This window comes from Carassius auratus, chromosome 8 (genome assembly GCF_003368295.1).
Source record: "Carassius auratus strain Wakin chromosome 8, ASM336829v1, whole genome shotgun sequence".
Classification (NCBI taxonomy): Eukaryota; Metazoa; Chordata; class Actinopteri; order Cypriniformes; family Cyprinidae; genus Carassius; species Carassius auratus.
The window spans coordinates 12,357,273-12,382,861 of record NC_039250.1 but is presented as its reverse complement, the minus strand read 5'-3'; the positions used below and the strand labels follow the sequence as shown (position 1 = coordinate 12,382,861).

The window sequence follows — 25,589 nt, the reverse complement described above, 5'->3', positions numbered from 1 at the left end:
AGGATTAAAATTGATCTATATTAAAAGGATCAGAATGATGATTTAACCTTAACTGTCCCTCACATTTTTGAACATAGACATTATAGTGCACGATCCAAACTTACATTTGTATAATTCATGAATTAAAACATTTTGTAACATGATATTGATGTACAATTTACATGGCAATGCAATGTCTGATTTTAAAATGGGTTTTAAAGGAGGAATTTTGAGATTTCAATCGATATATAACTTCTGATGATTTCTAAAATGTGATAGAGAAAAAGGCAACGAAGAAGTCTTAATTTTAAACGAAGGTCAAAACTCCTTTTATAATGTAGATTTTTGAGGGTGCACTCTTGTCATAAATTAGTCTATTACTTTTCCTACATAATTTTAACAAAAAACATTGGTAAAATATATATTCGGGAATCTTAGATCTTTCCAACGATATATAGTTTGTCAGGATTAGATTAGATTTAATTGTAATATTGTGAAGTCAATGTAGGAGTCCCGTATATGGGACGGGGTGACAGTTAAAGGGTTAAATGCAAGTCTGCTTATTTTTGGTGCAACAGAATGATTTAATCTGGATTTAACCTTAGTTTTTGTTGGAGCAAAAAAAAGTCCTTCTGTTCACAAATGGTATTTAAAATGCAGTAATTTAAAATAAAGATACTCTTTTAAAACAGCTGTTTTCTATTTTTATAGAGGTATTTTAAATCTCTATTTTTATACATTATAAACTATCTGTGTTGGCACAGCACTATTTTTTAAAAGTCTAAAAAGCAGTGATCAAAACTGATCACAGGTAAAAAGATGATTTTAACTACATAGCCTACTAAATATTCTCTGGTTGTACATAAGTATTGATTTATTTTTAAAACATTTTCCATAACCAACATTTAAACAATAGTGCATATTTGTTGATAATTGTTGATTGCAGTTTTATTCATCTAGCATATATGAGTTCAGTTAGGATCTGAATCCCTCTGCTGTTTATCATCATAATGCACATTCCTGGCTACATTTTAATTATTTGTTGTCTTTGTTAAAGTAGGAATAGACTTTCCAGACAAAGTGCACTGAATCATTGGACACAAATATGGAACAGACTTTCCATTAACGATTAAAACCCTTTTTTTTCTTCTTAATGTGGCGTAAGTATGAGATGTGTTCAGGTCTGTGTCAGTGGCCTCCCCAGCACTGTACTGATCCTAAACTCAGGCTCAAGGCTGGACTGACATGGCTGCTCTTTGGGTTTGGGTTTGGGTGTGGTGTGGTTAGGCTCGGCAGTTTCTGATCCACTGATCCCCACCCAATATCTGTGGACAGATGAGGGGGAGAGACAGAAAGAAACGGAAGAAAGAAATAGACACACTGAAATACAATATACTATATCATATTATATATGAAATTTTATACTCACACTCATGTCATTCTTGTCTAAACCTGTTTGACTTTCTGCTGAACACAAAAGAAGATATTTTGAGGAATGTTGGTAACCAAGTTGTTTCGTGTCCCATTGTCTTCCATTGTCCGATGTGGATAAAAATAGTCAGTGGGACCAAAACGTTTTTTAAAATATCTTCTTTTGGGATCCACAGAAGAAAGAAAGTCATAAAGGTTTGGACAGACATGAGGGACAGTCCCATCATTTTTGGCTAAACTATCCCTTTAAGTTTGTAACTGAGAAATTATTTTATTTAACATGGGTCAGTTTTGCCCAAAACACATGTATGCTCACGTTTGAACGCCAGGCTGTGGGAGAGGTGATGTGGGGTGGTTTTAGGAATGGGATTAAAGCCAATGCCCACCCACCGTGGGCTGCCAGCGCCCTCTTGTGTGGAGTTCATTCCTCTCTTCCCTCTCTTTTTACGACCATTCAATTTCTTCCACTGGTTGGCCTGAATATAAACAATCAAAGACAGCAGAATTATGCTGGACAAACACACTTCTGCGTGTTCCATGATTATCCATTTAATTAATCCCAAAAAATATTTAAAAATAGAAATGTAAATAAATCACTTACAGTCAAACCAAAATTTATTCAGACATCTTCAACATTTCTCATATTGTCAGTTTATTCGCTATATTTTCAAAAATAGTCATAAAATGTTTCAAGAACTCCGAGTTAAACTGTGTCAGAACAAATTCATCTTGATGATAGAAAGGAATGAATATGTAACACAATTAAATAATACCAATTTAGCTCGACCAGTTACCAAGCAATGCTTCATTTGTTCAGTCTGCGGTGTAAAAAGGTAGCATCAGCAATTGAAGAAAAAAACACTTAAGCAAAACATGGTCAGGTCAAAGTGTCTGAATAATTTTGGTCCTAAATTTGACTGGTAGTCCACTTTATGAAGAATTTTTGGGTATAATATGTCACAATTTACTTTATTTTGCTATCCTCACTTACATAAATGCACTATAGTGTCCTGCACCCACTAGTTATAAAACAATAAATAAAACAAATATAACTGGTGTCTGAATAATTTTTGGTTTGACTGTATTTTTTGAATAGACATTTTAAACAAAAGTAATAATTATAGAGAGAGACAAATCTATGTATTTATTTTTAAGGAGTTGAATATATACAAAATTAAGTATTAATAAGTATTAATACTAACAATATATATTTTAAATGACATATAAAATCTTTATTTTTTCTTAAAACTTTATATACAAAGTTTTGGCATCTACCAATTACTTTTATTTTCTTCACATATGTGGTTTTATTAACAAAGTTCGGGAGAAGCACGATCAGATAATCATCCAATTTGGTACAGGTGCATCTCGTTTAGCTAATCATCTTATAGCACGCACGCGTATATATATCCAGTCTTCCTACCTCCTGTCCCACGACAGTTTTTCGGCAACCCTCCTCCACCCCAACTCCTCACTTCTAATCTATTTATCCCAAATTGGGATAGGGGGAGTTATTTGGGTTCGGGCTATGCTCCGGGCCCGGACCCCTCCCCCAGGACAGCACGCCAAAATATGCCTACTATTTGCCTTCAGATTAGATGTAAGGGTGAACTCGTGAATATTATGGCTGCATAATTATACCAGAAACCTTGCCTGGTCACTCACCGCTATGGACGGCTTTGTCATTGGACAAGATGGAAGGCAGACTAACTCTTTTATAGAGATGTTTGGAGATCTAGACCTTCGTAGTGAAAAACAGATTCCACACATCAGTTAAACGACAGTATTAAAAAACAGTGTACATCTGACTATTGAACATAAGTTTGCAATTTCTTTTCAAGTAGCCATACGTTCTATTATTCCCAGACATGTCCTGGTCAGGACTTACTTAAATGGCCTAAGATGACCAGGTTTTGAATTTGTATTCCTATGGACCCTTTCCACAGACTGATGACATGTCATCAGATCACAATTCCTGCAAACCTTTTTAGAACTTCAATTAAAAAACATTAAAAACAAGTATGTACACATTTACGATGCTTTAATTTTTCATACATTTAATGCATGAGGATTGTAGAGAGAACATCAATAGGAAAACAAAGCCAAAACACAGCCTTTTAAGGCAATTTAGAAACCCCGGACATGCCAAGACATGTCCAGGAAAAAGAGGACATATGGTCATCACATGTTTGATATCAATAACTCATAAAGGTGGTTTAAAAACACTATAATATGCAGTGCTACTTTTCTGATTTATAAAACCTTGTTGATACAATGGGAAGCACTTATTGTCGGGTCAGGCCTACTTGTTTTGAGGGAGCCACTGAGGCTCATGCTGCGGGTTGGGAATCCACACGACCACTGGACACTGTGGCAACTCAGAGCGGCCCATCAAAGCACTGATGTCAACTGGATTTAACTGCAATCACGATTTGCATAATTCAGATATGATTACTGATATTTTGTTAGTCAAGTGTAGCCTCTACATACCTTGACCATGTTGTTTGGTTTATCACTGGGCAACATGATGTCTGGGAAGGAAAGATGTGCCCTGCCAAACCATAACCAGAGACTGTGAGTAGTAGGATTGAACAATACTAGTTCTGATCACTTTTGTATTAATGCAGTGATGTATTAGACTTACCTCTTAATCTTCTGAGTGTCTTGTGTCTGTTTGCTGAGAGAAACACAAGAGACATCATTCAAAGACGCCTCAGACGTGTCAGCACCATACAGTGGCCTTTCTTTAATCGGTCTCCCCCGTCCAGCCCATTCAGAGACATTCACAATACTCAGAGATGGAAAGTCCTCTGCTCGTATTACAAGAGACCAGAACAACAATATGGCATTATACAGACAAACATCGAATGAAAAAGGGACTGGATGTAGATGACTCAAAGAAATTATGCAGCATATCCAGAAATCTGGAATGGAAACGCACCATTTTTGGGAGAGTGTTTCCTCACGCTTACTGGAGTGTGGCGTTTGATTCCTCTGGTGCAACGGCGCTCGGTGTCCCAGCAGCAGGGGTGCGAACACAGCACCCTGAAACAATGGGCTCCATCCACACTGGCCTCAAAGTCCCTGAAAAATGAAGGGAAATAGATGAGATTTCAAAGAACTACAATGAACCTGATCAGATTTGTGAGTGGAAAGACTTAAAGCAATAGTTCTCCCACAAATGAAAACATACAGTACTTTACTCATCCTCAGGCCATTTAAGATGGGTTTGTTTCTTCATCGTAACAGATTTGGAGAAGTGCAGCAGTACATCACTTGCTCACTGAATGGGTGCCGTCAGAATGAGAGTCCAAACAGGTGATAAAAACATCACAAGAATCCAGACTGTGCTGCATTGGATCCACTGGTGAGAAAATTATGAAATGCTGAATTTTACCAAATCTATTGGAATGAAGAAACTCATCTACATTTTGGATGGCCTGAGATTGAGTAAATCTTCAGCAAATTTACTTTTTGGGGTGAAATACTCCTTTAAAGTGTATTTTTTGGCCTATTAATATTCGAGCATATAAAATATTATTAGTGAGAACCGTTCGAATAACCACACATGCTTTTATTAATTTACTGAATAAAATGACAATGTGAAAAAAAAATAAAAAAAATAAAAAACAGAACAACCCTTTAACGTCCTATTATTGTGATAATCATTTATTTCCTTTAAGAAAAGCGCTTAGCTAACGCTTTATTTGAACTGGATTCGTTTTCTCCATTTGGTGTAATTGTAATATAATTATATATACACATTTATATACACTTACCTCATTTGTAAAAACAAACATTAGAGCATATCCTCGCGAGCGTTAACAAACGCGTGTCTTCGCTTGTGTAGAGTTTGGTTGCTTAGCAACAGGAGAAGTTCACTGGCCTACTTTCACTGTAAAAGCGTTATTGCAAATCATATAATGATGCTGCTATGGTATTAGTTATAAAAATCAAACTGTCGGATCCATAATAGAAATGAAACAGATTCTCGAATTAAGATTATGAAACATTTCCGCTAAAACTTCTATTAGTTTTACTATAGTTTCACAACAGTTGATGCATCATGGAATAAATATAAATAATAATATGAAATATAATAACATAAATAATAATTAATTATGTAAGTAAAACGTAAGTAGTACACGAGGAATAAATAAAGGAGATCCATTTTGCTTAATAACTTATTTTAAATTAGTTTCGTATTATTAATACATCTAAACAACTCAGCACAATAACTGTAAACGCATTAAAAATATTTACATTTTTTAAATGTGATTTAATCACTTTTTAGTTCTCGCGCGCGAGCTTGCGTAGAAGTGCCGACGTAAGTGCGTGCGGTCAGGTGACGCCTCAGCTGACACCAGCAGAACCAGGAAGCGTCTGGAGAGAATTATTACACGTTAATATTCACTCGCCGCATGCAGGTGATCATTACTTCACAGCTGGAACAGAAGTACATCTGGCACCTCAGTTCGCCTCGTGGTTTGAATAAGATCAGTCAGGGCCATGTTCGCAGCAGACGACGAGGACGGAGACTTTCTGTCTCCCGCTGGAGGGTGAGTTCCTGCCAGACAGACACTGTCTTCGTCAGACAAACCTCTTTCACTGTGTAAATCAAGTTGGGGTAAATGTGTAACACAGAAACTGAAACGAAGCGACGGTATGGGGAAGAAAAAACAGTTCTGGTGCCAAAGAGAAGAGAAGTTTCACTGACTGGCTAATAATGGACATAAATGTAACATTAGCAGATATAATAGTGCAGCTTTTTATGTCTGACAGATCAACTTGAAGACACTTTAGTTTCAGAGCACATAAACAGAGAAGTGAGTCGTCTGAAATGACATTCAGCTCTTGAATGTTACATGTTCTCCATGACGTCCTTGATCATGTGATCTTCAACAGTTCTTCTGTTTGAGGTGTTGATGTGATCAAGTCCAGTCCACTACAAACATCTCAGCCTGTGAAGTATTTCAATGCCAGATTGAACTCCTGAGTGTCACAGCCCACTTAAACATCACTAGTGACCCCAAAAACTACTGAACATGAAATAGCATTAGTCTCAAAGAAATTGCAGAACTAACTTTAAATTATGTAATTTAAGGCTTTCAGACATTTTGAGTGTTACCTATAATAAGTTTCTATGTATGGCTTATGTGATACCCTGCTGTATCATATTTGATGCTTCTAATACTGTTAAAGTATTAAAGTTACTGTTATATACTGTTAAAGATTTACATTACCGGCTATCAAGATTTAATTTAGCTTTTTGTCTATACAAATATCAGCAACTGCACCATAATTCATATTTTTGCTCAGTTTGGGATAATAACACTCAGATGTTTTTTCTTCCTCGAGTATGAGCTCTATATTCGCCTGTATCATGATACTGTAGAAGCCATAAAAGTCTAATCAACTTTTTTTTTTACAAATTTTGAATGAAATAAAATAAAAAGTGGCTGTTATTTAAATGTCAGGCTTTACATTACATTATGACATTGTTTTTTCTACTAATTATAGTACTGTACTGATTTATTTATTATTTAAATGTATTATTTATTTACTTATTCTTATATATTTTTTTATCTGTTCACTTATTTATTTACATTTTATATTTTTTCACTAATTTCTATTATTATATTTAATTATAGCTTTTTTTAATCATTTATTTAAAGGACATACAAAAATGTCCATTGTTTAAAATTTTTCTCTAAACATTTACACACATTACCTAAACCATTTTTGTGGCCCCCAGACCCCCTTTTCAAACCTCTTTAAGTGTCACTCAATTTTGGAGCCACTACATTTCTTCTCACTGGTAATATATCCATAAATTAAATTCCATGCTGGCATCCACGTGTGTTAGTAGTGAATATGAAGCTGTTGAGAAGGATTGTAGAGAGGTGGAGAGTCAGCGTGTTAATGCCGCTCACATGCTGCTAGTTACACGTCCCGGATCAGAGCAGGGGCGCTCACAGTCACGCGGAGTAGTCCCTGCCAGAGCTGCTAAAGAGAGCTGATATTACATGCAATTGGAAATGTGGCATGAAGCTCATTGACTGGTCATCAGTGCATATCTTCCGGCTCAGAAGCAGGTCAGCTGAGCATGGCAGGACAGCAGGACAATGACTACAGCTGGAGACAGATTCATGGGTCAGTGGCGTATGTGTTAGAGCTTCCTGATGATATCGTGGAAGTCATACTTGTTCTGGTTTCATACGTTGTTGCAGGTGTTCACTGATGTTCTCCGTTTAAAGTTGAATCAAAAAGTCATTCGAAGTCAAAACTAGGTTAGCTTTAATTTAAGAATTGAGCGTGGTTCAGAGACTCATGTGATCTCACACAAGTGGAGCAGTGTAATGGTGGGCTCACTTGCTGCTCTTTTGTGACTCCAGAGCAAAGTTAGCCTCTCTGTTTGGACTGGACCAGGCAGCAAGCCAGGGGAACGAGTCTTTCCAGTACACAGCTCCCAAACAGCCCCGCAAGAACCCCACCAATCCAGGTAAGACTGCAGGAGCCTCTGCGAGTGTGAACTGATGCTTAAAAAAAAAAAAACATTGGTGAGGAGTTAGAAACTCCTTAGCATTTATAATTACAAACTATATCTAACACAATAGCCAATCTGCAAGCACAGCACCAAAAACCTTCCATACGAAAGGGGGGTTTCTAAAGGTTCAACAGCAAACAACGGACAATTGATTACCAGGATCCTAGAGAAATAAAATGCTTTCTTCTTTTGCACACGCTGAATGTGTTAGTTTAGTGCTTGATTTGCTAAAGGAACAGTGTAAATCAGCAAGTGGCACAAACACACATGTGAATTTAGCACTGATGTCGGTTTGCATCGGGCAAATCATATTGACACAAACCTACATATCAATAGTCTCTGAAACTGTGAAACAATAATGACACCACAATATTGTAAGAATGAACTGCATCTGCTAAAACGGTGGAGTGCACTCAAACATCTCATATTGATATAGCCTAGGCTGAAAATGTTTGGGTTGATGAGATTCTTTTGTATTGTTTTTTTGACTTATGAAGGCTACATTAATGTGATTAAAAATACAGTAATATTGTGAAATATTATTACAATTGAAAAGATCTGTTTTGTGTTTAAGTGTAAAACATATTGTGAAAATATATTTACTATCACTTTTGATCATTTTAATGCTTACTTTTGCATGCCTTTGAACTGTAGTATAAGAGAAGCTCATAGTGAAAAATAATAAATATAAAAGAACGATAAAACTTTATATGTTTTGTTTTACAGGACCCATAAACCAAAAGGGTGCACCTCCACCAAACTCTCCTGCAGTTCTCTTTGCTACTGCAGTCCATGCATACAGATAGTAAGTTGGAAAAGACGCAGAAGCTTTTTTAATTTTGTGTATTATTTGTTGTTTAATTTGAAGTGTAATGAATAAAGCATGAAACATGACCTGATCTGTAGTGCTGCACATTTTACTTCCTAAGTCTTCCGAAGCAAAGTGCCATGTACAGTGTTTATCTTGAGCGCTGGTTGTCTGAAGTGATGTACAGTTTGCAGACTGATGTTATGAATCGAGATATGCAGTGATCACGGTGTTTTCTGTGCAGTGTTAACGGACAGTACGTGAAACAAGGCAAGCTTGGAGCTGCAGTGCTTGGAAATCATTCAACTAAAGAGGTTAGAATGATCACGTTTTTCTTCTTTTGAATGAGTCATTCTTAAAGGTACAGGTTGTAGGACCTGCCACTAGAGGACGCACTATCAAAACAATAACAATCGCGTGGTTTGATGAGGCTAAGAAGGAGCGTGGAATGATGGGATTTGTTGTCTTCTACCCAACCACTGACGGCCATCAGACAGACGGAAAGATAAATCATGGATCTAACGCGAGTTCAACGATTTGCGCGAGTAGATTACATACAAAGTCAATGCAAAGATGCGATCAGACGATGGATCAGATGCCTCCTCGCACGGGTCTCGGGACGCGATCACCCGCGTTTGGCGTGTATGCCCCATAATACTAATCTCGTTGATCGTTATAATAGCATAGGTTTTCTGTAAATATACGATTCAAAACAACTCACCTGTCGAGTAAAACACAAGCGAGATCGGCATCTCTTTCTAGTTGAAGTTTGTCGCAAAGCTACTTCCGCATTTGTCAACGACACTGTTGTCATCATGTGATTTCCTCATCCGATACAGTAGGTGGCAGTATGCACCTGATAAGCCTTGTTGTAATCTGCCATAAAACTAAGAAGAAGAACTAACGTCACTGACAGGCGACTGCACTGCCCCGTGTCACTGTTTAGAGTGTGAATTTTCTCATGATTTACAAGTAGTTGAAAACATTAGAGATATTGTTAGTAATCAGCTGGACAAAATATATAACACTAGCCTAGTGGTTTTTGGATATTTTATTGCTAATGTCTTACAAATTGTACCTTTAACACGTTTGCATGTCTGCACGCTTTTTCAGTACAAGATCCTGCTGTATGTCAGTCAACAGAAGCAGGTGACGGCCGCCAGGATCCACAGCGGCTTCGTCCTCACCGTGAGCTCTTATTCACATAATTCAAGTTAGACAACGCTTGGTTGTTTTCTAATCATCTCTCTCACATTCAGGTCCAGCCCAGTAACTACTGCACGTTTTATGATGACCAGAGACAGAATTGGTCGCTGATGTTTGACTCTGAGAAAGCAGCGACAGATTTCTGTAAAGAGGTTTGTATTTTATGGGTTCTTCGTCGTGTGGTGTTGCATGAGCAGCTTCTTGTGGTTTGTCATTCTTTGTTTTATGGCTTTCAGGTTTGTCTTGCCAAGGTGAACTGCAGCGGTGCGTTCGACTCGGTCCTGATCCAGGATCTCGTTCTCGGTGAGGGTCAGGCTGTGGAGAACGGAGACTCTTTAGAAGTGGCCTACTCTGGCTGGCTACTGCAAAACCACACCATTGGACAGGTAAAGATGTTTTATCAATAACCACATTTACGTGTGCACAGTGTCCAAAATGGCTTTGGTGAGTAAATAAGAGGTCATTATGATCCAAAATGTAGTATGCGCTAAGCAAGTCAATGTATTTGCATGATGCATATATTATGAGATTATGCTTGAATTCTGTTTAAAATTCTGTTCAAAGTGTAAACATGTTTTTTTTTTTTTATGAGAATTGTAGAACAACATTAAGGTTCCGTAAGTTCACTTTTTAAAAGAAGTATCTTGTGCTCACCAAGGGTGCATTTATTTTAAAAAAATTGTTTTTTTTTTTCAATGTTTTTCCAGGATTCTTTGGTGGGTAAAAGTTCAAACGGACAGAGTTTATTTGCTATATATATATATATATATATATATATATATATATATATATATTATTATAAATGTCTTTGCTGTCACCTTTGATAACTTTAATGTGTCCTTGAATAATAAAAGTATGTATCTTTATATATATATATATAAAAAAAACTTTTGGACTGTCGTTTATGTGCGCGATGAAATATATATTGATAAATTATTTTATCTGAAGTAATGTGTAGATAAATAGTTTTATTTGTAGCTATCTAGCTTTGTAATATACTCTTTCTTTTCTTCTCCAGATGTTTGATTCAAATCTGAATAAAGACAAGCTGCTGAGGCTGAAGCTCGGGGCTGGGAAGGTCATTAAGGTGAGAGGGAAGTGGATTACATGTGTTATTATCACTCAGATGCAGTCTAAAGCTCTCTCTCCGTCTGTCCGTCTCTCAGGGCTGGGAGGAGGGCATGTTAAATATGCGGAAAGGTGGAAAGCGACTCATGGTGATTCCACCCAGTCTGGCGTACGGCTCTCAGGGCATTGCCAACCGCGTCCCACCGGACAGCACGCTAATCTTCGAAGCCGAGATTCGTCGCGTACGTAATTCTCACATTCAGAGCTTCCCTTTATTCGTGTTTGACTGTATAATGTACATTGTATAATGTCAATACATACTAAAGGTATGTGCTTGTGCATCCTCGACACAGTTTATAGTGTTGTAGAATATGTGAATTGAGATCCAGCCCGGCTCTCTTCATCTGTATTCTCTCTTGATGCATGCTCAGGCTAAGTTTGCAAAGGATGGAAGCTCAAGAGATTCGGCGGCTCCGTCTCCTGCTCCCAGCGTGGAGAGTCTGACCCCGTCCGAGCTCAACCAGCCCCTCAGCACTGTCCCACAAGCCAGCAAACCCAGGTGTGTCCCACAGGCCTTCTGTGGCAGCTTGACCGGAGATTACTGTTCGCATTAATATTATTTGATGGAGGTTTCCTCTTTGTTTACAGTGAATTGCCTCTTCGAGCGAAATCCGACTCCCTCAGTGAACAGCTCGGTGTAAGATTTGGCTCTTTTCAGTTTAACCACACTTTGAGTTTTAGCATTTTGTTTTATTAAGCCATATTTTTATTGTAAATAAATACTACAATAAAACTAATTAGTGGTTAGTGCAGAACATATATATTCATAACAAATAGGTGTGCAAAGTATATCAGGAACGTAATTATTGGCCAACATTAGTAATCAGTCATAGTAAGAAAATAATTATCGACTAGAATTGTAATATCAGTGCTTCACTAATAATAATAATAATAAACCTTCTGCAGTGGAATGAATATGTCTGTGTGTTGTCTGACATATTCTGCAATGTCTTCAGAATCCTGACGCCACTAAAGCTAAACTGATTTCTCGCATGGCCAGAATGGGCCAGCCGCTGCTGCCCTTCATGACCGGCCCGGCCCCGTCGCCCTCACAGCCAGACTCCAGCGACTCCGAACTCGAGGCAAGGCTTTTGTGAGACATTCTTTGAGATCTTCATTACAGTGGTCTCCTAACCAGACACAGCACAAACATCTGCTACTGTAATCTATGTTTGTGTCGTATAATAAAAAGATCTAGTGTGATCCTCATGCGCTCTGATCCTGTTATTACTGCAGGACCCGAGTGTGTCCAGAATCAAGGAACACAGCAGTGCACCATCACCGCAGCCTGTGCACATCTCCTCATGCCCGCCACCTTCACTGCAGGGTAACTCCTATATCAAATCAGTCTAACATTGTGTAAAATAATGCACTTTTTCAATAAGATATACTCATAATGAAATTTAGCGTAAACCTACAGAGCCAGCGGACAAATGCTCTTCTGCTATACAGTTCATTTTAGTTTTATGACATTGTATTCACTCTCTCTTCATTCCAGCTTCGGCCCTTCTACCGGCTATTATGGCAACAGCCAATCCCCAGCCCATGAATCCCGGAGCACTACATGCCTTTCAGGTGGCTGACTCACCAGTGATGTGAAAAATCATTCTGTCATCATTTACTCGCCCTCAAGTTGAGCCGAGTTTCTTTCTTCTGTTGACTTCTAAGTCAATGGGGACCAGAAACCGTTTGGTTACTGACATTCTTCAGAATAACATAGAAACTCGTGCATGTTTTGAACAGGTTGAGGGTGAGTAAATGATGATCACTACAGGTGCTGGTCATATAATTAGAATATCATCAAAAAGTTGATTTATTTCACTAATTCCATTCAAAAAGTGAAACTTGTATATTATATTCATTCATTACACACAGACTGATATATTTCAAATGTTAATTTCTTTTAATTTTGATTATTATAACTGACAACTAAGGAAAATCCCAAATTCAGTATCTCGGAATATTAGAATATTACTAAAGACCAATACAAAGAAAGGATTTATAGAAATCTTGGCCAACTGAAAAGTATGAACATGAAAAGTATGAGCTTGTACAACACTGAATACAAAGTTTTTTTTGCCTGAATAACTGCAGAAATGCGGCGTGGCATGGAGTCGATCAGTCTGAGGCACTGCTCAGGTGTTATGAGAGCCCAGGTTCCTCTGTTAGTGGCCTTCAGCTCTTCCGCATTCTTGGGTCTGGCATATCGCATCTTCCTCTTCACAATACCCCATCATTTTTTCTATGGGGTTAAGGTCAGGCGAGTTTGCTGGCCAATTAAGAACAGGAATACCATGGTCCTTAAACCAGGTACTGTTAGCTTTGGCAGTGTGTTCTGGGGCCAAGTCCTGTTGCAAAATGAAATCTGCTTCTCCATAAAGTTGGTCAGCAGCAGGAAGCATGACGTGCTCTAAAACGTCCTGTTATATGGCTGCGTTGACCTTGGACCTCAGAAAACACAGTGGACCAACACCAGCAGATAATATGGCACAGCAAAACATCACTGACTGTGGAAACTTTACACTGGACCTCAAGCAACATGGATTGTGTGCCTCTCCTCTCCTCCTCTAGACTCTGGGACCCTGATTTCCAAATGAAATGCAAAATTTACTTTCTTCAGTGAACGTAACTTTGGACCCCTCAGCAGCAGTCCAGTCCTTTTTGTCTGAGAGACACTGTCTGTTGTTCAAGAGTGGCTTGACACAAGGAATGCGACATCTGAAACCCATGTCTTGCATACGTCTGTGTGTAGTGGTTCTTGAAGCACTGACTCCAGCTGCAGTCCACTCTTTGTGAATCTCCCCCACATTTCTGAATGGGTTTTGTTTCACAATCCTCTCCAGGGTGCGGTTATCCCTTTTGCTTGTACATGTTTTTTCTACCACATCTTTTCCTTCCCTTCGCCTCTCTATTAATGTGCTTGGACACAGAGCTCTGTGAACAGCCAGCCTCTTTTGCAATGATCTTTTGTGGCTTGCCCTCCTTGTGCAAAGTGTCAATGGTCGTCTTTTTGAAACTGTCAAGTCAGCAGTCTTCCCCATGAATGTATAGCCTACAGAACTAGACTGAGAGACCATTTAAAGGCCTTTGCAGGTGTTTTGAGTTAATAAACTGATTAGAGTGTTGCACCAGGTGTCTTCAATATTGAACCATTTCACAATATTCTAATTTTCTGAGATACTGAATTTGGTATTTTCCTTAGTTGTCAGTTCTAATCATCAAAATTAAAAGAAATAAACATTTGAAGTATATCGGTCTGTGTGTAATGAATGAATATAGTATACATTTCACTTTTTGAATGGAATCAGTGAAATAAACTTTTTGGTAATATTCTAATTAGATGACCAGCACCTGTATTCTTGCTCCTGCTGTTAGTTAGTGATCTGCTGCCAGTTGCACCAGCTGTGTGGAACATAGCTTAGTTGCAACCCGAAGAGGCACAAACTCGTGCAGTATGTCTATTTGCATTGTACAATAAAATTTGAAATGTAACTCCGCATCAGTAAGCTCATGTTTTACCAGACAAACTTCAATTCTTTAGACATAGTTTTTACACTCACCTGCTTTTTGAGAGAGGACATGTAAATAAATGATTGTTAGCATCTCTTTAACACACACTTGATTTATTAAACCGTGCATGCGTGTCAAATAAAATGTAATGTTTTGTTTCAGTATTTCGTTTTTATATCAATTTTAAATGCGGTTTTTAATGCATTACTTTAGTAAAGTGCTTACTAGCTACACATTCTGCCTCAAGAACAAATGGTGCAACCAAATGAATTACAGAGTTTGTTATTACAGACTAACTAGTAATTCATTAACGTATATTGTACAAATGGCTGCTGCAAGTATAAAACCTCAGTTGACTGTGTTTGACAGTTTTCCTCTTTTCAGCCTGTAAGTCAGATGTACCCCACACAGGCTGTGCCTTACCAAGGTAAAGATCATAGCTGTGCACTACAAAATCTATACAACCTACGAAATCTTCCTGCTTTGACGTAAATATCACATTTATTTGTCGCTTACCAGCTGCAGATGTGAATGTTTTAAGGTTGGGATTGTGAATGATTGTCTGTGTCTTTAAGGAACTAGTGATGTCACATCCTTCTTGATGACAGAGGCTCGACAACACAACACTGAAATCCGATTGGCTGTTGGGAAAGTAGCAGACAAACTGGACAACTTGTCTTCGAAGGTTGGTATAATACAAGTCAGTGTTTCTAAGTAACTGTTACATTATACACTTTCTGAGAAATCTCTCTCTATTTTTTTCCAGATTGATGACCTACAAAAGCAAGGCAGCGTTTCGTTGGGCTTATCGAACGTATCCATGGAGACAGCAATGATCATGCACAACATTCAGAGAATCATACAGGTAAATGAATCGGCAGGTGAGCAGTGATTGGCCGATCAAACCCTCATTCATATTTTTCAGTACTTGCCGTTTTTGAGGGAACTACAGTCGGGTTATGAGTTGATGGAAAGCAAATGAAAATAAATCCAATTTCAGTCAATCAAAATGAAATGCTTTAAAAAGCAGAAATATTTTGTCGTGTGACTTCAGGAGAATGAATGTCTGAAGAAAGAGGTTTTTGAGAAAAGCTCCCGCATCGAGGAGCAGAACCGTAAGATCGGCGAGCTCATCAATCAGAACCAGAGGTCAGCACTCTCACTTCATATTTGACTTCTTACTTTTTTCTATCTTTCCATGTTTTGTATTTTTACCTAGTTACCTGCACTTATCCCCGTCACTTCTTGTCCTGTTTTGACGATCATGTTTGTGTTCGTGTAGGTATGTGGAGCAGAATAATCTGAGGATGGAGCAGAGAAACGACTCTCTGAAGAACAGCAGTGAACAGAATCAGGCCAGAATACTGCAGGCAGAGCAAGACAAGGTAACTCTATTAAACAGTCCAATCCCTTACACACACACACACACACACAAACACCAGAGCAACTCTGTTTCAAGCTTCAGTGAGCTGCCATGCTTTATGCTGCCTACATGAGCTGATGACTACACCAGGTGCCTGATCTGAAGTGTTCTTCTTAGGCAACATCTTTACATGGCGTACAGTTAGTGCTCCTCAGGTGAAGCGCACAGGACACTCAACTCCCATCGTGTTTTAGTAGAGTTTAATATAATGGTGTGATACTCGGTCGCTCCGGGATGGTGCAAATTTAACTTGAAATCCAACAAACTACACTTTCGCAGCAGGTTTTTGTATAAGTTTGTCTGAATTTCCACCATTTTTAAGGAGTGGCGATGCAATATAATGGACAGAGAATATATATCGCTGGGACTTTGACACCATCAGGTTTATAAGTGTTGGAAAGGAAAGAAATGTTCTGATATGAGTAGCGCTGGGCAACGATTAATCGCGATTAATCGCATGCAAAATAAAAGTTTTTGTTTATATAATATATAATTGTGCACAAAAATATTCCGATTATTTCTCTCTTACTGTCACTAACACTAATTATGTAAGTACATCATGATTATTGGTGGGTTTACACCGTAATAATCAGTCATTTTTGAGCAAAGCTGCAGTACATTCAATCATTTTAGGCGTTTTTTTTTTCTTTTTTGTGAAGGATATGCATGATTCTGTCTTAGTTTTTGACCTGAACAAGCCCTAACCATTTGGAAAAGCCATCATAGTCTTTCTAAAAGAGAATCTGAGTTCCTGAATTCCTGTTTTTACCACAAAAACCACTCTCTTTACACACTCATTTTAATCTGGCGTTCATGAAACAGCCAAAACTCCTAAATAGCTCTACCTTTAATCATGTATCTCTGCTCTGATTGGCTGAGAGCCTTTAGTGGTGACTGCTCTCTTTTCCCAGCATGCTCTGCCACAGGAATTGAGTTGGGATCAGGTGAGCAAAAGCGCTGTCTCGCCTCAGACATTTCTTCATAGTCTTCACTCACTGTTTCCCATCACTTATTTCAGTGAAGCATTTCCCTTTTCTCTTTCTGTTCACTCTGTTTTAACCAGCACCACTCACTGACCAATCAGCATTCAGCTTTCAGCAGAGAGAGATAGATAGGCCTACCACCATATTTGACATATCATCTTGTCACCGGTTGTGTTTCCCTGTATCTTTTTTCTTTCCATTACAATCCCATCATCATTTCATCAGAGTAGTTGTGTTGTAGCATGAGTTAAGGATGAGCTGGTTTCATGTGGTCTCTCTGGAAGGCTCGTTTGACGGAGGAGCTGGCGTCATCCACGGCGCGCGTGTCGGAGCTGCAGCTGGAGTTGAGCTCTCAGCACCAGAAGGCCGCAGTGCTGCAGACCAAACTCAACTCGGCTCTGCAGGACAGTCAGCAGCACAGCACACACGCCACAACACTGGAGGCGCAGATACTGGGTGAGAACCAGCTAACCATGCCAAATCTCTTGTCCAAAATCGAAATCTGCAAAAATATGTACTTAACAATAAATATGTGGGTGAATTTAACAATAAACATATACAGGTCACATTTCACAAAAAAAATTAAAGAAAAAAATAAATAATGATTTGCGTATATTTGTACATTATTTTTAATTAAGCATATTCTCATTACCATAATAAATGCAAATGTTTTACCTTTTATTTTTATTTTTTCACTATTCTCAATTATTCTTATTATTGTATTACTGTATTCTTAAACATAATTTAAATATTTAAACAATTTATAATTAAAGGCAATATCATAAATATTGTCATGATGCATAAATTAATTTGTGGGTAAGATTTAATGAAAATTATCATTCAAATAATGATAAAAGGCAAAATTGTCTCAAGTTAAAATATGCTTTTATTCTTATCTCTTTTTCATTTTAAAGTGAATTTTTTTGTTTCCTGGTTAATTTTTCTTTTTTGTTTTGTTTTCATTTTTCTTCTGTTTTATAGTTTGTTTACAATTTATTTTGTTTTGTTTTCTTGTTTATTTTGTTGATATTCTTGTTTTTCTTTCATTATGTATTTTGTTTTTTCATTTGCTTTGCTGTTTTGTTTTCATTTTTGTATTTTGTCTTGTTGTTTATGTGGCCTTTTTTAAATTATTTTTGTTTTGTCTTTTGTTTGAGTTTTTAGTTTTTTGTTAGGAACTAGTTTTGCTTTTAGTAAGGACAAATTAGTCAAACATTAGTGACTGGTACTAGCATGGAAAACAGCTGGTTAAGGCTTGATGTAAGTGTCTGTATCTGTGTGTTTCAGAGCTGAAGGAGACGGCAGACAGAGTGCAGGGTCAATACAAGTTGGAAAAACAGAAACGAAAGGAACTGGAGCACAAACTCAACAACTTGGAGGAAGAGCTACAGGACTTGAAAACCGAGAAAGACAATCTGGAAAGAGTGAGTAACACACTTCTGACTGTGTGTACGTGTGTGAGGGGAAAACAACAAATAATTGAATCCTCATCTTGTGCATTAAACTCTGATTCAGACTCTCTCTGAGAGGAAGAGGAAGTGGCAGTTGGAGAGACAGCGCTGCGATGAGGAACTGGAGGAAGTGAGGAGGGCGGGCCAGCAGGAGTTAGACAACCTCAGGAGCCAATTACGTAAAGCCAGAACAAGCACAGACCAAGCTACAGCTGAACAGGTACATGATGACAAGAACAGATCCATGCTGAATTCACGGCACCTTTCCTTCCCTGTTCCTAACAGTAACTGAGTGTTTAAAACGGTTGACACTTGATATATGTTTTCTAAGTAGTTTGATTGTGTGGCTGTGTGTGTAGCTGTCTCAGCTGCAGGCCGATCTGGAGCAGGAGTGGCAGGTGAAGTGTGACCAGGCTCTGGCAGCGGCTCGTGAACAGCAGAGGAGAGAGATGACTGAACTCTCCGAGCACAGAGACACACTGCAGCTCAGACTCACACAGCTGCAGGACAAGGTTCACACACACCTCACCATGCACCCAATCAAATCCAATACTCCTTTCTCACTCACTCTGGGGAGCTGATTCCAAAAGAAGTGGCTGTTTTGCTCGAGCATATCAAGCCTTCTCAAAAAACATGCAGTGTTTTGTAGCATTTTTGCTTTCGACAACCATTAGTACCATTTATCAGCCAAAAAAAACAGGATTCCTGTCTTCCTCTGAGCAGATTGCAACTAGTTTTTCGTTTCTCAGCCCATTTTCACATGGATGTGTATTTTTTTTTTCATGATGCACACACATACACAAGAAAGTCCACGGTTGTTTATAATACTTTGGAAATGAAAAGCCTTCTTAAACTCATTCGTATTTAGCCTTTTGCTTAATCGGTTGAACAGACAATCACTTATCTAATCAAAAGGTTTTTATTGTTTGATCTCCTGTCCGTAGTTTAATACACTCAAGCAGTCCCGTGAATCAGAGGAACAGCTTTCACTACAGCAGCAGGACCAGAGAGAAGAGCTACAGGCCTTGAGAGAAAAGGTGAGACGTTGAGAGAAACCAGATTCACCGCTGTCTGGTTTTCTAGTCAGTATGAAAATATCAAGTCACGCTTGTTTAAAAGACTACATTTTTCTTGTTTTACATGGAACTTCTTTCATTCTTTCAATGTTAGTCTGTTGGTTTTGTGATGTTATTTTTCTTGCACCCAAAATAGTCTTTATTTAGTTTTACCCAACTCTTTGACCCTTTTTCTACTCTGTCTTCAAGACTTCTAAATATAAATGACTTTTAAACAATAAAAATGTGTAAACCATAAGTCAACAGTTGGCGAAGTGCTTCAGGTCTTCAGGACTTGTATGGGCTTTGTAACATGTTGAGAGCGGTGTGTTTCAGTGCTCTGCGCTGGAGCAGAGAGCGGCGTTGCTGAAGCAGCAGGGAGAGACGAAGGTTTCTGAGCTGGAGAGGAAGCTGACGGAGCAGCAGCAGCAGACAAACACGGCAGAAGAGGTGAGACTTCTACCACTGCAACTGTATCACATCAACAAACAAAGGTGTCATTATAATTGAGAATAAGAAGAAGGTGGAATATGCTGTATTGTCAGTCTCAATATGATGCTTCAGAGGCTCTCAGTTTGGAGCAAACGTCATAAATCTGCACAAGATTTACCAAGTGTAGTGTGAATCTTTGTTTTAAACTGTAGACTTCTGGCTGTTTTTTCCTATATGTTTAATGCTGGTGTTATTATACTGTGCATTATTTTACCATCTGTAACCTTTACATAAATTTTGTGTATAATAAAGTTAATGAATTGTAAGGAAGTATGACAGTTAATTTATTAATTAAAATAAAATAAAAATATTTAAAGGGGGGGTGAAATGCTCGTTTTCACTCAATATCCTGTTAATCTTGAGTACCTATAGAGTAGTACTGCATCCTTCATAACTCCAAAAAGTCTTTAGTTTTATTATATTTATAAGAGAAAGACAGTCTGTACCGATTTTTTCCGGAAAAACACGAGCGGCTGGAGGCGTGGCGTGTGGGCGGAGCTAAAGAATCTCGAGCGCCAGTAGGCTTTTGCGTTGAGAGCGTTTGGAAGCTGTGACATTACCGTGAGGAAAAAAAACATAATCCAAAACAAACCATGGATAACAGAAACTGTATATATTTGCTTAGCGGTTTTGGAAAATGACTAAGTTCCACTTTGTGTCGTCTTTTTTTTTTTTTTTTTTTTTTTTTAAGCTGTACATGTGGAAAGTGCAGTTTGATGACAACATCGCATGTTGTTTACTTGATGTGCTTACGCGCTGATAGCTAAGTTAACAACACAGAGATATTTGAAGCAGTTTTACTCACCGCCTGCGGTTCCAACACACGATCGTGACCCTTTTTCGTTGGGACTGCAACGATACAAATAAACGATACGCAAATCCGTCGTCAAACTGGGCCTTGTTTGTAAAACAAGCATCTTCGAAATGCAGGGAACAAACACAAACACTTGCACAACTCCGTTGATGCTCTGTAAAAATAAACTACATCCACTGGTCCCTTGATGCTGTTTTTTCTTTGGTAATCTGTGCAGGGTTGTCTTGCCCTGGCAACCAAAAACACACTTCTTTTGTGACTTTTCGCGACGCTCTCGCTCTGATCAGTGAACGTCTGTTGTGCTCTCAGTGCTCTGCTCTACGGGAGCGCGCGCTCTTCCGGCAGACGTGCCCTCAGGACCCATATAAGGAAATTCCGCTCCATCTAACGTCACACAGAGCCATACTCGAAAAAAACTTTCCGAAACTTGTGACAAACCGGAAGAAGTATTTTTGGAACAGAAATACTCCTTCAAACGTACAACTTAATTTTTGAAACTTTGTCCATGTTTAGCATGGGAATCCAACTCTTTAACAGTGTAAAAAACTCAGTATGCATGAAATAGCACTTCACCCCCCCTTTAAATAAATGTAACATGAATTTTGATTACTGGTACTGTTGACCCAATCTAAATTATTTTTTTTTATTATTTATTTATACACTACTATTCAAAAGTTTGGGGTCTGAAACAATTTATATTTGCATCCTATAAGTAAGCATAGTCTGCGTGGATCACACTTTCTGAGCGCAGCTGTGTTTGTTTTCAGGTGAAGCGCGTGATGAATGGAGTGTTTCAGTCTCTCAGAGGGGAGTTTGATCTGAGCGAGACCTACACAGGAAGTGATGTACTCCGAGTGCTGGTCAGCACTATCAAGGTCTGGCAAACCTCTGTCCAACACAATGTCAGCTTTGTGCTCCCAATCTCAAAACACTTCATTCTGCCAATAAAAGATGCCACAAAGTGTGTTTTTCTCCTCCAATCACAGAATGTCACCCTGCAGCTGCTCACAAGAAAAGAGAGATCTTCATCTGAACACAGTGAAAAAGAAGAGGAAGACGAGGATGAGGAGGAGGAGAGGGAGACTGACGCTCAGCCTAGACGTGAGCTGCATGTAAACGACTCCGGGGAAAAGGAGGAGGAGCAGAGAGAGAGGGATTCTGCAGGCCTGGATGAAGATGCACCACAGCAAGTGGAGAAGAAAGATGGTCCACCAGCAGAGGAGAAGAAAGACGAAACAGAGGAACTCGAAAGAGAAGAAGACAGGAGTGAAGAGGAAGTTGTGGAAGAGAGGAGTGAAGAGAAAGTTGTGGAAGAGAAGGAAGTGGAAGTTACAGAACGCAATGTGCAAGATCAGGAGAACAGTGAGAGCGGCGCAGAAACTAAACACCAAGAAGAGACTGAAAGAGACGTCACAGCCAAACAGGAAGTGACCACAGAGCCACCTGAGGAGATTCGTCCCACACAGGAAGTGAAGGTAACTGATGAGAGTGTTTCAGGGCCTTCAGATGAAGCAGAAAGCACACACATGACATTAGGTGGACCTCCCACGAACCCGCCGCCCCCTCCTCCAGCTCTCCAGGACGAGTCCAGCGATACGTCTGCACTGCTCTCCAGGTACACACTCACCCGCTAACACGATCTCTGGGGACAGTAGATTCCTTTTCCAGGTTGTTTAAAGAGGATGCACCCAAAAATGAAAATCTGCATTTACTCATCTTCACATTGTAAAAAAAAAAAAAAATCTAAACCATATGAAACCAGCATAATTACAAAATTATTTTTCTCTTGACCTAGATATTTCGCAAAGTGTTCAAGCTGTTCTTTTCCACACAATGAATCATAGGGCCCTATTTTAATGATCTAAGTGAATGGTTTAAAGTGTTTCCGAATCCACTTTGCTATCAGTGCTTGCGCCATGGTGGATTCGCGATTTAAACGGCGCAATATTTAGGCGCAGAGACTGAACGCATCTCTAGAGAGAGAATGGATCTGCTCATGCATGAGCAAATAGTTAGACTAAGTCTGATACACGCAATGATTATCCATTATGACATGAATGACCATTTTATAGTTATGTGGCCTACACAATAATATTCTTGTACAGTGTAACCCTTTTATTTTTAATATTTGGCCTGTTTGTGTGCTGCTGCGCGTCCCTCTGTGTAATAAGCAAAGTGACCGCGTGTTGTTGACCCTCCCAGAGGTGCATTTTCTATTCACATGCTCTTTAAATAACATAAAATGCATGTATATATTGCGCCATTGACTTCAGACTAGGTTTGAGTTGGTCTATGGTGCAGACTATTTTCAATTCCTCAAAATAGCGATGTGCCAACATTGCACCTGAAGGACTGAACACACCTCTTTTTTTTAGCGTTGGGCTGAAACTAGCAAAAACACTCAATGCGCCGGGTGTATGATAGGGCCCATAGAGTGATCAGGGGAGGCTTCCAGCAGGACAGAAAAGCTCCATAAAAGTTCTCCATTTGACTTTGTATGCTTTAATCAAAGTCTTTTGCATGCTTTTGCATGACTTAAGAAAACTTGGAAAAAAAGTGTGCACATCCTATAAACCACTTTCATGGTATGTAATTTGTCACGTTTGTTTGTACTCATGATCGTTGTGCGAAAGAGCAGCTGAAACATTCTTCAGAATATCTCCTTTTTGTGTTTCACGGAAGTCAAAGAGTATTAGATTAAACTGAAGGTGAGTAAATGAGGCCTGCGTTTTCATTTCACAGTAAAATAGGCCTAACATTTATGTAATGGATCATCTTCTCATATGTGAGAGAAGATGCACCGTCTCATTCCCACAAAATCACATGGCAGCACAAACAGTAAACAAAAAAAAATAGTTTTGATTGTTGGTAAACCTCAGAAATCTTTGGTACTGTATAACACTGTAAATTAACGTAAGCGTATCAACTAACACAATCCCGCTTAACCTTCACTGTGAGCATGTGTGTCATCCAGACGCTCTGTCCTGTCTCTCTCTGTCTTTCGTCTCATCTGTGCTCACCCTGCTACTCTCTCAGTCCGTCTGAGAGGGTAGAAGAGGAAAATGGAGAGGAACCATTTTTCCAGAGTCCCGTCCCTTCCCAGCCCCCATCCGCACCCGCACACACACCCGCAGCGGCCGATGAAGAGGAGGAGGAGGAGCTGGTGAGCATGCCTCTGTCTCTCTCTCACACACACACACACACACACTCCACATCCATCTGCTGCTCTTCTGCTCTTCATTCTCACAAACTGTTTGATTGTCATTTAAAACTGAAAATGTCCTTTCTAGACAAATCAGTCGTTTAGAAGATGTGTAATTAACCTCATTAACTATGTGTCATCATTAAAGGTCTAGATTGTCTCCTAATGTTGACAGTTCCCCAGTATGCTGCTTCTAGTGTGTGAATGAATGCGGTGTAGTGGTTTAGAGCTGGCTACCAGAAGATTGTTGGTTTGATGCCCACCTTGAACGCGCTGTGACTCCAGACAGATCTGTGATACTAGGAAAAAACAGTTCTTGTGATGCATTGATTCAATAATGAAAATTCAGTGTTTCTATTGTAGTACTGTGTAATGCATAGTACGACTAAGGTTATGAAAACATGCACAGAGCTATAACCAGGAGTGTGAGTTTGGGGGCAGGACTCAAAGGCAGAGATTATTAGTCAGTAAATGCCATATACAGTGTTTTTGTTCAGGAACTAAAATGAACATTGAACTGTCTGATGCTCTTGTGTGAATCTCCTCAGAGTCTGAAAGGACGCCCCCCTCCCGCCCCTCTGTTCGGTGATGACAGTGATGATGCTGATGACCTGGACTGGCTGGGCTGATGGGAACCTCCTCAGTCCAGTGTTAAAAACCAGACCACTGCTGGCAACAACACCAGACAGGAGGAAGTGATGTTTGTGTGCTGGGACGGTCCCGGGAACAGAGAGTAACCTCCTGCCCAAAACCTTCAAAAGCATTTGAATGAAATCTCTCTGGCAGTATGGATCGACTGCTGCTCATAAACTGATTTACTGCACGTGCATAAAAAAAAAGAAAAATCATCTTTAAATCTACAAATACTGACTCCAAAACGGTTGATTTTTATTTTTTTCAATCTTAATTTATGATATCCCCATCTTTAACAGGGTTTTGATGTGTAATTCAGCTTGCTGTCTCTGTTATTAATATTTATACCTTGTACTAACAGCAATTAGTTGCATATTAATAAAGAAATGAGACTGTCTGTCATAGTTTCTTTAGTGTTTGACTGATTTCTTTATCAGGTCATACTTTAAAAGAGGGAAAACTGTAATAAACAATGTGACATGATAGAAAGTTACCAGTCAAATACATCAATAAAGGGAAGTAGTGATATGGGATACAGTAAGAAAGAACACACCAATGAATTAATTGATATTAATATGTGTGTGTTAAGTATTAATAATTCAGTAGCCTGACATCAATCATTCAGCCTTTATCATCTTCACCACATATAACATAAAACACTAGCTGGGGGGGATTTTTCTAATTTAACCGCTTCCTTCTTTCCCTGATATGAAACTGTACAACTGTTTGTATAAAAAACAAGCTTATCAAGCCGTTCACAAAGAACGCATTTTTGCATTCCATTGCACTGCTTTTCCATATTTCTTTATGTAAATATGTGGTAGATGGGAATGTTTGACAGTCACGCTCGCATGTCAAGACACGTGGCGAATGACACACTTCTACATTCACAACGCTCAAGTTAAAACTACTTCTGTACACTATAGA

The 25,589-nt window shown here is 38.9% G+C and overlaps 2 protein-coding genes across 4 annotated transcripts; one reads left to right on the top strand and one right to left on the bottom strand.

Annotated features, from left to right (window-relative positions):
• Positions 1-827: 827 nt before the first annotated feature.
• On the bottom strand, positions 828-5,286 carry LOC113106742 (uncharacterized). Its single transcript, XM_026268771.1, has 8 exons — positions 5,190-5,286; positions 4,352-4,494; positions 4,055-4,220; positions 3,901-3,961; positions 3,717-3,829; positions 3,076-3,151; positions 1,727-1,886; positions 828-1,304 (listed from the first exon to the last, which is right to left on the bottom strand). The coding sequence occupies exons 1-8, from the start codon at positions 5,192-5,194 to the stop codon at positions 1,168-1,170; spliced, it is 861 nt and encodes a 286-aa protein (XP_026124556.1). The 5' UTR covers positions 5,195-5,286; the 3' UTR covers positions 828-1,167.
• Positions 5,287-5,919: 633 nt separating this feature from the next.
• Positions 5,920-25,066, top strand: fkbp15b (FKBP prolyl isomerase family member 15b). 3 transcript variants are annotated; one of them, XM_026269713.1, is made up of 30 exons: positions 5,920-5,969; positions 7,806-7,912; positions 8,684-8,762; positions 9,010-9,079; positions 9,879-9,953; positions 10,025-10,123; positions 10,208-10,357; positions 10,990-11,058; positions 11,138-11,281; positions 11,471-11,598; positions 11,688-11,736; positions 12,056-12,181; positions 12,336-12,426; positions 12,598-12,674; positions 14,994-15,036; positions 15,185-15,294; positions 15,376-15,474; positions 15,664-15,758; positions 15,892-15,994; positions 16,944-16,976; positions 17,300-17,471; positions 18,303-18,439; positions 18,531-18,686; positions 18,826-18,978; positions 19,411-19,503; positions 19,858-19,971; positions 21,595-21,702; positions 21,814-22,442; positions 23,864-23,990; positions 24,578-25,066. In XM_026269713.1, exons 1-30 carry the CDS (start codon positions 5,920-5,922, stop codon positions 24,656-24,658), a joined length of 3,567 nt encoding a protein of 1,188 aa, XP_026125498.1. In that variant the 3' UTR covers positions 24,659-25,066. The 3 variants fall into 3 exon arrangements, with proteins under 3 accessions (XP_026125498.1, XP_026125499.1, XP_026125500.1); XM_026269714.1 differs by lacking the exon at positions 16,944-16,976; XM_026269715.1 differs by lacking the exon at positions 23,864-23,990.
• Positions 25,067-25,589: the final 523 nt, after the last annotated feature.